Raw genomic sequence first — 14,142 nt, forward strand, 5'->3', positions numbered from 1 at the left:
CATCACAGCTCACACCACCCTCATGTCCTCTGCAGACCCTTTTGTGCCAGTTATGAGACACACCAGAAACCAAACAACTGTCCCCGCTGCCTATTTCCCCAATGACGTCACTATTCAAACTTTAATTGTACAAGCAGCAAGTATCAGCTTGTATTATTTCATTATGAACCCTTACCTAGTCAAAATTAAACTTTCATGATTCAGATAAAGCATGCAATTTTAAGCAACTTTCTAATTTTCTCCTGTTCTCAACTTTTCTTTGTTCTCTTGGTATTTTTATTTGAAAAAGCAGGAATGTAAGCTTAGAAGACGGACCATTTTGGTTCAGCACCTGGGTAGCGCTTGCTGACTGGTGTCCAAATGTAGCCACCAATCAGCAAGCGCTACCCAGGTTCTAAACCAAAAATGGGCCGGCTTCTGAGCTTACATTCTTGCATTTTCAAATAAAGATAGCAAGAGAATGAAGAAAAATTGATAATATGATTAAATTAGAAAGTTGCTTAAAATTGCATGCTCTATCTGAACCATGAAAGTTTAATTTTGACTAGACTATCCCTTTAATGTGCTTCCATATTACAAAAGTTTATTACACTACAGCACAACTAAACATAATGCATTTTACAATAAAAAATGGACTGGATGTAAATGTCACTTTACCCCTTAACGACCAAGGAAGTGCCAGGCACGTCCTACAAAAAGTGTCAGTTAATGACCAAGGACGTGTGTGGCACGTCCTCAGGGGTTTCAAGCGGTGGAAGCGATCTTGATCACTTCCAGCCACTTTCAGGGTATTGCAGTGATGCCTCGATATTGAGGCATCCTGCAATACCCTTTTTTTAGCAAACGATGCAGAGAGAGCCACTCTGTGGCCCTCCTTGGATCGGCCAGTGATGGTGCCGATCGTTGGTGGTGTGAGAGGGATATAAGGGAGGCGGGTGGGCGGCCCATCGCTGGATCTGTCTGTCTTGAATTTGTTGATCCAGTGTGGGGAGGGCGTCGGGAGCGTTCAAGGGAACGCTACAGTACTTGGTGCAATGATCGGAAGGAGGGAGAGGGAAAGGTAGGGGGGGGGGCAGTTACACAATGGAAAATATGGATATAAAAAAATAAAAAAAATAAAAAACAGTACAATTTTAGTGCAAAGTGGGTACTGGCAGACAGCTGCCAGTACCTAAGATGGCTGCAAACAGGAAGAGGGGGAAGGTTAAGAGAGCTGTTTGGAGGGATCGTGGAGGTTGGGGGGTTAGGGGGGAACCTACACTGCAGAAATTATATATATTTAAAGAAAAAGATTTAAAAAAAAAAAGATTAAAAAAACAACCTTTTATTTTAGTACTGGCAGACTTTCTGCCAGTACTTAAGATGGCTGTGACAATTGTGACGTGGGGGAGAGAAGAGAGTTGTCTGAGAGGGGTCAGGGAGGGCATAAGTAAGGGATAGGTCCCCGAAACATCGCCTGTTTGCTTGTCTCCTATTATTCTTTAAATAAATAAGGATTTGCTTTGTCACCTTTATGTTTTTCTAGGGGTCAGGGAGGGATCAGGGGGTGGGATGTGTCAGATCTCTACACTAAAGCTAAAATTAACCTTACAAGCTACCTAATTAACCCATTCACTGCTGGGCATAATACACGTGTGGTGCGCAGCGGCATTTAGCGGCCTTCTAATTACCAAAAAGGAATGCCAAAGCCATATATATCTGCTATTTCTGAACAAAGGGGATCCCAGAGAAGCATTTACAACCATTTGTGCCATAATTGCACAAGCTGTTTGTAAATAATTTCAGTGAGAAATCTAAAATTGGGAAAAAGTAAAAAAAAAAATTATTTGATCGCATTTGGCAGTGAAATGGTGGCATGAAATATACCAAAATGGGCCTAGATCAATACTTTGGGTTGTCTACTAAATATATATATAGGTATACCTCACTTTACAGCGCTTCACTTTACAGCGCTTCGCTAATACAGCGCTTTGTGGAGCTGAAGTTCAACTTCCAAGAATTTTGAAACAGTGCTGTAATCTTTGTAAAATTGTGAGAAAAGTAACTGGCACCATTTTGCTATGCGCAATTCATCGTTTTTACAGCATTACAGTGCAATCTGTGTCTCAGTGTTATATTCTGGCAAGTTTTACCACAGTAATTGTCACTATTTTACAGGTACAGTTTCTATTGAATACTAATTGAATACTGTGCTGTGCTAGTGTTAAACTAAACATAGCACTATTGCACCCCTAATATATGTTAGTTCAAACATGTTTTCAGGATTTTAAACACTGAAAAGAAAGCTAAAACTGCCTTGTTTCACTTTAAGGCGGTTTTCACTTTACAGCGGGGCTCCGGTCCCTAACCCGCTGTATGAGCGGGGTATACCTGTATATATATATATATATATATATATATATATATATATATATATATATATATATATATATATATATATATATATATATATATATATATATATATATATATATATATATATATATATATATATATATATACACACACACACACACACACATGTTAAGGGATATTCAGGGATTCCTGACAGATATCAGTGTTACAATGTAACTATCGCTAATTTTGGGGGGGGGAAATGGTTTGGAAATAGCAAAGTGCTACTTGTATTTGTTGGGTATTTCTAAACTCAGGACAAAATTTAGAAACTATTTAGCATGGGTGTTTTTATGTGGTTGTAGATGTATAACAGATTTTGGGGGTCAAAGTTAGAAAAAGTGTGTTTTTTTCAACTTTTTCATCATATTTTATAAAAAAAATTACAGTAAATTATAAGATATGATGAAAATAATGATATCTTTAGAAAGTCCATTTAATGGCGAGGAAAACTGTATATAATATGTGTGGGTACAGTAAATGAGTAATAGGAAAATTACAGCTAAACACAAACACAGCAGAAATGTAAAAATAGCACTGGTCCCTAACGATAAGAAAATTGAAAAATGGTCTTGTCACTAAGGGGTTAAAGGGATATGAAACCCATATTTTTTGTTTCACGATTCAGAAAGAGAATACAATTTGTTTTTAAAGTTTCCAATTTTCTTCTTTTATCAAATTTACGTTGTCACCATGTTATTCTTTGTTGAAGAAATATCTAGATAGGTAACGTGCACCTGTCTGCAGCACTACATGACAGGAAATAGTGCTGCCATCTAGTACTCTTGCTAATGTATAACACTGTATTACAAAGCTGCTTCCTATAGTGCGGCAGACACATGCACACTCCTGAGTTTACCTTCCTGCTAATTTAATAATAGAAGTCAATTGGAAGTGTCACTAACTGTCTTTCTCATACCTCATCTTGGATGTCCTCTCACTACCTGAAAGTGCCCGGTTTTTAAAAAAACTATTAAAAACAAGGGAACTTTCATTCATGAAAATTGACATTTCAGCCGTTTTCTTGAAGCCGCTCCAGTGCTTCACCAGCCCGTCGCAAGCCTCTTCCTACGTCAGCAATGACGATTCCGGCATCCTCCAATCACGGCTTCTCCCTCGGGGTAATCCTTGCCGGAGGAAGCCGGTTTCGTCATTGCTGGGTAAGTAAACCAAGAAGAAGCAGGCGGGGCATCTTTTCAGAACGGCGATCCAGCGTTTCAGAAGAACAAGGTAAATATTTTTAAAATACGGTGCCATGTCAATTTTCATGAATGAAAATAGTTTAATAGTTTTTTTAAAAACTGGGCACTTTCACATGAAAATTGACCTTCACTTTAAGCTAAATCTCTCCAAAACTGAACTCATTTTTTTCCCCCTTCCTCCAAAATCTCCACCCCACAATTTTCTTTAACTGATGATAATTCCATCATTACCCCTACCCAGCATGCCTGATGTCTTGGGGTCACACTTGGCTCAGACCTTACTTTCACTCCTTACATTCAGCCCTTGGCTAAAGCCTGCAGCTTCCACCTTAAAAAACATCTCTAAAATTAGACATTTCCTTACACAAGACACAACTAAGATTTTAATCCACTCTCTCATCCTTTCCCGCCTCGACTATTGCAACTCCGTCCTCTCTGGTCTCCCCAGCTGCCGCCTAGCTCCTTTTCAATCCACAATGAATGCCTCTGCCAGGCTCATCTTCCTTACACGTCGCTCTTCATCTGCTGCACCTCTCTACCAATCCCTTCACTGGCTTCCTCTTGTCTCTAGGATTAAACACAAAATTCTCACTCTGACATACAAAGCCCTCAACTGTACTGCCCCCCCCCCCCATATCTCAGACCTTGTCTCCAGATACTCTCCCTCCCGTCCCCTTCGCTCTACTCCTGATCTCCTACTCTTCACCTCTCTTGTTACTACCTCCCATTCTGGTTTACAGGACTTCTCCAGACTGGCCCCCATCTTGTGGAACTCTCTGCCTCACTCCACAAGACACTCCCCTAGTTTTAACAGCTTCAAATACTCCCTAAAGACTCTACTATTCAGGGATGCATACAACCTACACTAACCTTTCCTAAATCCATTGCTTTCCCCTTTAACCTCTTAGAATATAAGCCTATGAGCCCAGCTGCTTGTAGATCGCCTTCATAAGAGCCGACTACAACAGTGCAACTCTCGGCAGGGCCCTCTACCCATTTGATCCCTGTAAATGTTATCTTGTATACTGCATATGCTTATAGCGCTGCGTAATCTGTTGGCACTCTACAAATACTTGATGATAATAAAATAATAATAAAATTGAATGTTCTATTGGAATCATAAAAGAACAATTTTGTGTTTTATGTCTCTTTAAGAGATGGAACCTTGCACCAAATGGCAATAACAATGTAAATCAACTCACTGGAAATTTTGAAGACTTGTTACATCATTGTTATTGTTATTTGTTTCCGTCTCTTGTAAGAGACATATTTACAATATTCCCATTCAATTCTGCTTTGTCCCCTGCCCTCCTCACCCCTCAATAACCCACGCTCAGTGCTGTCAATTGTACTGGAAGACAACATGCTGTGAAAGGACAGTGAATGGTAGAGCAGAGACCGAGTGCGGGTAATTGTAATGTTTACCTGCTGATTTCCTTCACACAGGAGGGGGGCAGGTAGGGAAAGATGAAGTACGTTTATAAGGTGCAGAGTGACAGTTATTGTACTGTTTTTGTCACATAAGAGATGATTGTGCCTGGGGGGAGGACAGGGAAATGTACAGAGTTTCATATTTTAGACATTAGATTTAAAAAGAGCAGCAATTCTTGCATTTTCCTGGATTTTAAAGGGACATTAAACACTTGACTGCTAAAAATAATTAAAACTAACTTCTACTGTGTAATAATAAAAAACTGAGTACAGCTCTTTATGCTGTAACTTCAGCTTACACAAAAAATGTCAAGAAAATTGTTTCTATTACTATACATATCTAGGGCTTGATGCAGCTATGTATGCCGCCATATTTTAACAGCACAGTAGTCACATGACACACAATTCATATCTATCACATACCTAGAGTACCTATAATGTGTGCATATAAAAAACACAGCAGCACTCAATGTTATGCAGACAGAGCTTGTCCTGCAGTTTATGTTATAAATCTGTTACAGGAATAAAATATTTTATTATTATATTTTTCTATGCAAACAAAGCTTACTTTTTCAAACGTTACCACTGAATTCCTAATGTGTGTGACTGTACATAGCACTCGGCAGTTATAAATGTAAATCATTCTCTTCTCTGAGTCTGACAAGCTCCGGTCTGGAGAGGGAGGGGCCGAGGGGGGAGAGAGAGCAGAGAGACTCCGTGAAGAAAATAGACTAAATAACTCATGCTGGAAATACTTTTTACTGGAGATTTGTTCTATGCAATATTTTATTTTCATACATCTACATCACATATATACAGTAATATATGTAATGCAGATGTATGAAAATAAAATATTGCATAGAACAAATCTCCAGTAAAAAGTATTTCCAGCATGAGTTATTTAGTCTATTTTCTTCACGGAGTCTCTCTGCTCTCTCTTCCCACTCGGCCCCTCCCTCTCCAGACCGGAGCTTGTCAGACTCAGAGAAGAGAATGATTTACATTTATAACCCTGCCGAGTGCTATGTACAGTCACACACATTAGGAATTCAATTCAGTGGTAACGTTTGAAAAAGTAAGCTTTGTTTGCATACAAAAACATAATAATAAAATCTTTTTTTCCTGTAACAGATTTATAACATAAACTGCAGGACAAGCTCTGTCTGCATAACATTGAGTGCTGCTGCTGTGTTTTTCATCTGCACAAGTCACATGACTGCTGTGACCCAGTGTAACGTGCGTTCTAACATGGCACCTTACATGGGAGAATAATGCACCTGATTAGCATTCATCTTCAAATTGATTTTTTTCAACACTTAGGGGTAAGGTGAACAAATAAACTAGACAGTAGTGATTACTTGATTTTAATTCATAATAAAACATACCTTTTAATGATTTTTATCAGGTGTTTAGTGTCCCTTTAATGACAGCCAGAAGAAAGTGGCCACAACTTACATCGTCTTCTAAAACAGGTAAATGGTGAAACCGATAAGTGGTGAGGTTTTAAATATCACTAAATTCTCCAAACCTCACTGTACAGAACGAGGTTTGTCTTTGCCAAATATCTATTATTGTAAGAAAATAATGACATGAGGTTCTAGAAACTGTAAATGCATAGTTTTCAAAAAGACACTTTTTGAGACTTCTGTTTAATATACGGGGGGGGGTGATCTCCAAAGCCATTGTTGCCTATTGATCATATGGGGAGCAGGGCTGGACTGGTGATAAAACGCAGCCCTGGAAAATTCTGAGACCAGCCCTATTTTACTTTGATCTAAGATTATAGGAGATATAGTTAAAGATTTCAGTATCAATCATTCCAAAATGAATAGAGGTGCTAATTGGTTGATCCTCAACAAGGTTTCTATAGATGTGTCGGGTCATCATGAAAATGTTGCAATTATGCTCATGTTGGTGATACTTTTGTGTCTACACTTACAAGAAAGGAATTTAGTACAGTATTAGACAACGTAAAAATTGCAAGTCAGCCTTTGTGGTGTATTTGGTCACTTGTGGGATTTGCAATTTTCAGTATGTTGGCCTCACCTCAAAGATGCTAAAAGATAGGGAAAGAAAACATCTCTTATCCCTGGAAGCGGATTTCCCCAAAACGGCAGTGGCAAAACATTTTGCTAAACATAATGCTGGTAGTGAGGCTTTTAGCTTCCAGGGTATAGAACAGGTTCATGTTTCAAGCTCTATGCAAGAGAGAGGTCTTTTGGATCTATACATTGAAAACTGGATCTCCTAGGGGCATTAATAAAATCAGCGATGTTAAATTATTCATAGACAATACCTAAAAAAGGTTAATATTTCCCTGTTATTTTTCATCCTAATATTTTGAAACTTGTGCTTACTTAATAAGATTATGCAAAGGGAAAGAGTTGAAATATTTTTGCTGTCATGTATGGAGATATGCTTAACATATTGATAGTATTTGTCTTTTATGTGAGTGTGCATTTTTATCTCTATCATAATGTTCAAAATATTTACAACTACTGACTTAAACTATACATAACTGTAACCCGCTCTTGCATTTTTGTTCCTCTCTCTTATTTTATGTCCATTAAGCTTTATTCGTATTTCATATAACGGTATATATATATATTTGTAGTGAAAAAAAAGCATGGTAAAGTATTATCGTCTTTGAGATATAAGGATGCTAAGCAACTTGTTTACTTACAGTTTTAAGTATGTATGTGTGTTTATTTTACTAAGATATAGGAGGTTAACAAGTGAGTTGAATATACTATGTTTCCTATTGGTTAGTCTAGACACCTCCTTAGGCAATTTAAACTGAGTTACACCTGTGTTGCAGCTCTGATAAAGTGCCTTTAAGACAGGAAACATGTCAGCTGTTCAGGTCTGTTCTGCTGTGCCCTTTGTGCTTTTAACAACTGTACTCAATAAATGTATTTTTAAACGTTCTACCTTTTCCTTGCTTCTTAAATATTTCGATATTTATCTTTTTTAGTCAGTAGGATGTGCATGCCCCATTTTTCTCAAAGGGGACTACTGGGATACTCCTTCCCCCCCAAAAAAAATTCAGCATTATATTAGTTTGTATATAGGCACCCTACAACTCAATTGCATCCATTAATCACCCATTTAAATTGTAGCTTTCTAGCCCCAGCTGCTGCAGCCGGCGGGAAAATATCCTGGCAGGCCAATCTGGCCTTGATGGGAGGGGGGGGTTCCAAGCTATCTGCTCGGATCTGATCCAAACATTTCCCAATACAGAAATGGTGATATCTGTTTGATTTTGATCTTTTACAACATTCAGATTGGGAGCTGAATAAAACGCCAATAAACAGGATTGGAATCGACCACATTGTCTGGGACCAACATAGCTGAAAGCAGCACGTAGCAAAATAAAACTTTCCTATAGTGGAATAAAAACTGTAAAAATGTTATTTCCCTATGTGTCATTCAAGCAGTGTATAAAGGTGGTAACATAAACAATCTGAAGATTACGTACCATGTGAAGAACGCAGAGATGACCATTGTCAGATGTGAAACATGTATACGTGTCATTGATCTGTTCCAGCAGGGTGACACATGAGATTATTAAAGGGGCAAAGAGTGTATTGATGCTGTCCCCAAAGATTGGTGGCTGTAAATGAAAATGATATTAAGCATAATAAAATGAGAGCAGTTACATTGTTTAGTAAAAATCAGACATGGGGAAGACAGCAAACGCTAAAACAAAATCTGAACATCGCTTAGCTCAGCAAAGAAATGTAATAAAAACACAAAACGTATAATATATATAAGATAAGATGGTTACGCTCAGGGTTCATCAATCTATTTCTTAAATCGGCCACCTGACTAGATTTCCTAAAGAACGCAACACTGATTGCAGCTAGAAATTCTAGGTTCTAACATTCAAATGAGGACTGGTAATGAACTATAACTTGAGTTAAAAGTACAATGCCAGAAAAACTAATTAGCCAAGTTTATATTTCTCATAGGTGAGATCCTGACACTTTAAACAAATGTATTAAACTTATGTACAGCATTAAAGGGACATTGTAGCCCAAAACTTACATGCTCTATGTCATTAGAACATGTCATTTTAGCACTACTGCCCATACAAGTCTATGTGTTTAAACTGCGCAAAGGGGTTAACACATAATTAAAGTACTGCTAAGGAGCTGCAGAGAACTGCTGGTCCCAACCGAACATGGCCATAAGCCAATCAGAAGTGGTAGTCTTATGACTCAGCCATTAGACTGCCACTGCGGATTGGTTCACTGACTGTGTTTGCTCGGGACCAGCAGCTCTCTGTGGTTTCTAAGCGGTACTCATGCATATTTCAACTTCTTTTTACTTAGAAAATCAACAAAATAGGTTATGGTCAGGGGAATACAAAATTGCATTTTAAAGCAAGTCTATTTTATAAGAAAAAACTATTTGTTATATTGCAATATTGGACCTGCAAAGCCAAGCCATCTGCAGATGAAGTGCTAAACTCTTTCTTACCTGTGATTGATCAGATAAATCATATCTGCTATGGAGGTTTTGCTCAAATTCTTCATCGGACCAACAGAACAGGATCTCAGCACCCTCCGAAACAATGAGCAAACATTTCATCTGTCATTAAAAACATGTAATTCATTATACAACTATTCACCTTAAGTCTAGGATTACAATAAGTGTCTATGCATAAACATTTTAAAACCCTATTTTCATAACTTCACTATCAAATAGAACCACAATGCTTTATATTTTTCAGTCAAGGAGTTAATCTATTATACGAATATTCAACAAGAAATTGTTTAGTGAAACTATCAAGTAAAAAATTTTTAGGAAACCATCGCATAGGAAGGAAGTGATAACACAGAATTAATAAACATTTACAAACACTTCTTTGCTCAGAATTGGCATTAATAGTGGGTGTAGATCTAATGATCTGAAGGCGTTAACAATTGTAATTAAAAAATTAAAGGAGTATAACAAAATTATAAAATTTTCTAATGTGTTACAGCATTTTATTATTTCATAAATGCATGCAGATAATGTGTTTAACCCACAGCGAGGGGTTAACTACATAGTTAATCACTTGCATAAAATGGAGACACAACTAGGGGAGCAGAAGGCATCTTCATATGGTAAGGAAGCATTAATTGTGCTCCCTTACCATATGAAGCTAGCTCGCCAGTTGTTACAGAGAGTGACACACGATCTTCCATTGGTGCCGGTAGGAGCGGTGGGAGGGAAGGAGAGAGAAGGAAGGGTGGCCCAGCACAAGAGGGGGGAGAAGAGGGGAAAGGGAGGAATGGGGCCCTATGCTACAGAAAAATATGGGTTGGAGGGAGACGTGAGTCCCTACACTAGAGAAAACTATTTATTACTTGAAGGGGGGAGGGGGAACCCTACACTACATAAACAAATATATATTTACTAAATAATAAAAAAAAAGTAATATTTGTTACTGGCAGACTAGCTATCATCGTATATGGCGCTTAAATACTGGCTTTCGATATACCAAAAAGGGCCTAGATCAATATCTTCAGTTGTCTATATTAAAATATTTATATAGGTTTCATAGGTAAATTTAAACTAAGTGATAGCAAAAAAACATAATTTATGCTTACCTGATAAATTTATTTCTCTTGTAGTGTATCCAGTCCACGGATCATCCATTACTTGTGGGATATTCTCCTTCCCAACAGGAAGTTGCAAGAGGATCACCCACAGCAGAGCTGCTATATAGCTCCTCCCCTCACTGCCATATCCAGTCATTCGACCGAAACAACCCGAGAAAAGGAGAAACCATAGGGTGCAGTGGTGACTGTAGTTTAATTAAAATATAGACCTGCCTGAAAAGGACAGGGCGGGCCGTGGACTGGATACACTACAAGAGAAATAAATTTATCAGGTAAGCATAAATTATGTTTTCTCTTGTTAAGTGTATCCAGTCCACGGATCATCCATTACTTGTGGGATACCAATACCAAAGCTAAAGTACACGGATGATGGGAGGGACAAGGCAGGAACTTAAACCGAAGGAACCACTGCCTGTAGAACCTTTCTCCCAAAAACAGCCTCCGAAGAAGCAAAAGTATCAAATTTGGAAAATTTGGAAAAAGTATGAAGGGAAGACCAAGATGCAGCCTTGCAAATCTGTTCAACAGAGGCCTCATTTTTAAAGGCCCAGGTGGAAGCCACAGCTCTAGTAAAATGAGCTGTAATCCTTTCAGGAGGCTGCTGTCCAGCAGTCTCATAGGCTAAACGGATTATACTCCGAAGCCAAAAAGAAAGAGAGGTTGCCGAGGCCTTCTGACCTCTCCTCTGTCCAGTGTAAACAACAAACAGGTTAGATGTTTGGCGAAAATCTTTAGTAGCCTGTAAGTAAAACTTCAAGGCATGGACTACGTCTAGATTATGCAAAAGACTTTCCTTCTTTGAAGAAGGATTAGGACATAATGATGGAACAACAATCTCTTGATTGATATTCTTGTTAGAAACCACCTTAGGTAAAAACCCAGGTTTTGTACGCAGAACAACTTTATCTGAATGAAAGATCAGATAAGGAGAATCACAATGTAAGACAGATAACTCAGAGACTCTTCGAGCCGAGGAAATAGCCATCAGAAAAAGAACTTTCCATGAAAGAAGTTTGATATCAATAGAATGAAGGGGTTCAAACGGAACCCCTTGAAGAACTTTAAGAACCAAGTTTAAGCTTCATGGAGGAGCAACAGGTTTAAACACAGGCTTAATTCTAACTAAAGCCTGACAAAATGCCTGAACGTCTGGAACTTCTGCCAGACGCTTGTGTAAAAGAATAGACAGAGCAGAAATCTGTCCCTTTAAAGAACTAGCTGATAATCCTTTGTCCAAACCCTCTTGGAGGAAGGACAATATCCTAGGAATCCTAACCCTACTCCATGAGTAATTCTTGGATTCACACCAATGAAGATATTTACGCCATATCTTGTGGTAAATTTTCCTGGTGACAGGCTTTCGTGCCTGTATTAAGGTATCAATTACTGACTCGGAGAAGCCACGCTTTGATAGGATCAAGCGTTCAATCTCCATGCAGTCAGTCTCAGAGAAAGTAGATTCGGATGATTGAAAGGACCTTGTATTAGAAGGTCTTTTCTCAGAGGCAGAGTCCATGGTGGAAAGGATGACATGTCCACTAGGTCTGCATACCAGGTCCTGCGTGGCCACGCAGGCGCTATCAATATTACCGATGCTCTTTCCTGTTTGATTTTGGCAATCAGACGAGGGAGCAGAGGAAACGGTGGAAACACATAAGCCAGGTTGAAGAACCAAGGCGCTGCTAGAGCATCTATCAGTGCCGCTTCTGGGTCCCTGGACCTGGATCCGTAACAAGGAAGCTTGGCGTTCTGGCGAGACGCCATGAGATCCAATTCTGGTATGCCCCAACGGAGAACCAATTGAGCAAACACCTCCGGATGGAGTTCCAATTCCCCCGGATGAAAAGTCTGACGACTTAGAAAATCCGCCTCCCAGTTCTCTACACCTGGGATATGGATCGCTGACAGGTGGCAAGAGTGAGTCTCTGCCCAGCGAATTATCTTTGAGACTTCTGACATCGCTAGGGAACTCCTGGATCCCCCTTGATGGTTGATGTAAGCCACAGTCGTGATGTTGTCCGACTGAAATCTGATGAACCTCAGTGTTGCTAGCTGAGGCCAAGCCAGAAGAGCATTGAATATTGCTCTTAACTCCAGAATATTTATTGGGAGGAGTTTCTCCTCCTGAGTCCATGAACCCTGAGCCTTCAGGGAGTTCCAGACTGCACCCCAACCTAGAAGGCTGGCATCTGTTGTTACAATTGTCCAATCTGGTCTGCGAAAGGTCATACCCTTGGACAGATGGGCCCGAGATAACCACCAGAGAAGAGAATCTCTGGTTTCCTGATCCAGATTTAGTAGAGGGGACATATCTGTGTAATCCCCATTCCACTGACTGACCATGCATAATTGCAGCGGTCTGAGATGCAGGCGCGCGAATGGCACTATGTCCATCGCGGCTACCATTAAGCCGATTACTTCCATGCACTGAGCCACCGTGGGGCGCGGAAGGGAGTGAAGAACGCGGCAAGCATTTAGAAGTTTTGATAACCTGGACTCCGTCAGGTAAATTTTCATTTCTACAGAATCTATTAGAGTCCCTAGGAAGGAAACCCTTGTGAGAGGAGATAGAGAACTCTTCGTTCACTTTCCACCCATGCGACCTCAGGAATGCCAGAACTATCTCTGTATGAGATTTGGCAATTTGAAAGCTTGACGCCTGTATCAGGATATCGTCCAGGTAAGGAGCCACCGCTATGCCTCGTGGTCTTAGGACCGCCAGAAGTGACCGCCAGAAGTGAGCCCAGAACCTTTGTAAAAATTCTTGGGGCTGTAGCCAACCCGAATGGAAGAGCTACAAATTGGTAATGCCTGTCTAGAAAGGCAAACCTCAGGAACTGATGATGATTCTTGGGAATCGGAATGTGAAGGTAGGCATCCTTTAAGTCCACTGTGGTCATGTACTGACCCTCTTGGATCATGGGTAAAATGGTTTGAATAGTTTCCATCTTGAATGACGGAACTCTGAGGAATTTGTTTAGGATCTTTAAATCCAAAATTGGTCTGAAGGTTCCCTCTTTTTTGGGAACCACAAACAGATTTGAATAAAACCCCTGTCCTTGTTCCGTCTGCGGAACTGGATGGATCACTCCCATTACAAGGAGATCTTGTACGCAGCTTAGGAATGCCTCTTTCTTTATCTGGTTTGCAGATAATCTTGAAAGGTGAAATCTCCCTTGTGGAGGAGAAGCTTTGAAGTCCAGAAGATATCCCTGAGATATGATCTCCAACGCCCAGGGATCCTGAACATCTCTTGCCCACGCCTGGGCGAAGAGAGAGAGTCTGCCCCCTACTAGATCCGTTGTCGGATAGGGGGCCGCTCCTTCATGCTGTTTTAGAGGCAGCAGCAGGCTTTCTGGCCTGCTTGCCCTTGTTCCAGGACTGGTTAGTTTTCCAGGCCTGCTTGGATTGAGCAAAAGTTCCCTCTTATTTTGAAGCAGAGGAAGTTGATGCTGCACCTGCCTTGAAATTTCGAAAGGCACGAAAATTAGACTGTTTGGCCTTTG

At 39.8% G+C, this 14,142-nt stretch overlaps 1 protein-coding gene across 4 annotated transcripts in view; it reads right to left on the reverse strand.

Moving 5' to 3' along the window:
* Window positions 1–14,142, reverse strand: part of HPS1 (HPS1 biogenesis of lysosomal organelles complex 3 subunit 1) — a 363,492-nt gene that overhangs the window by 151,254 nt on the left and 198,096 nt on the right. For 3 of the 4 annotated variants that reach the window (XM_053692561.1, XM_053692560.1, XM_053692559.1), the window contains 2 exons: window positions 9,510–9,620; window positions 8,506–8,640 (listed from right to left, as the gene is read on the reverse strand). In XM_053692561.1, the coding sequence (XP_053548536.1) occupies window positions 8,506–8,640; window positions 9,510–9,620 (246 nt within the window). Of the gene's footprint in view, window positions 1–5,021; window positions 5,270–8,505; window positions 8,641–9,509; window positions 9,621–14,142 lie in introns of those variants that run through there. The other variant, XM_053692562.1, reaches the window with a different exon arrangement.

Source organism: Bombina bombina, chromosome 9 (assembly GCF_027579735.1).
Source record: "Bombina bombina isolate aBomBom1 chromosome 9, aBomBom1.pri, whole genome shotgun sequence".
Taxonomy (NCBI): domain Eukaryota; kingdom Metazoa; phylum Chordata; class Amphibia; order Anura; family Bombinatoridae; genus Bombina; species Bombina bombina.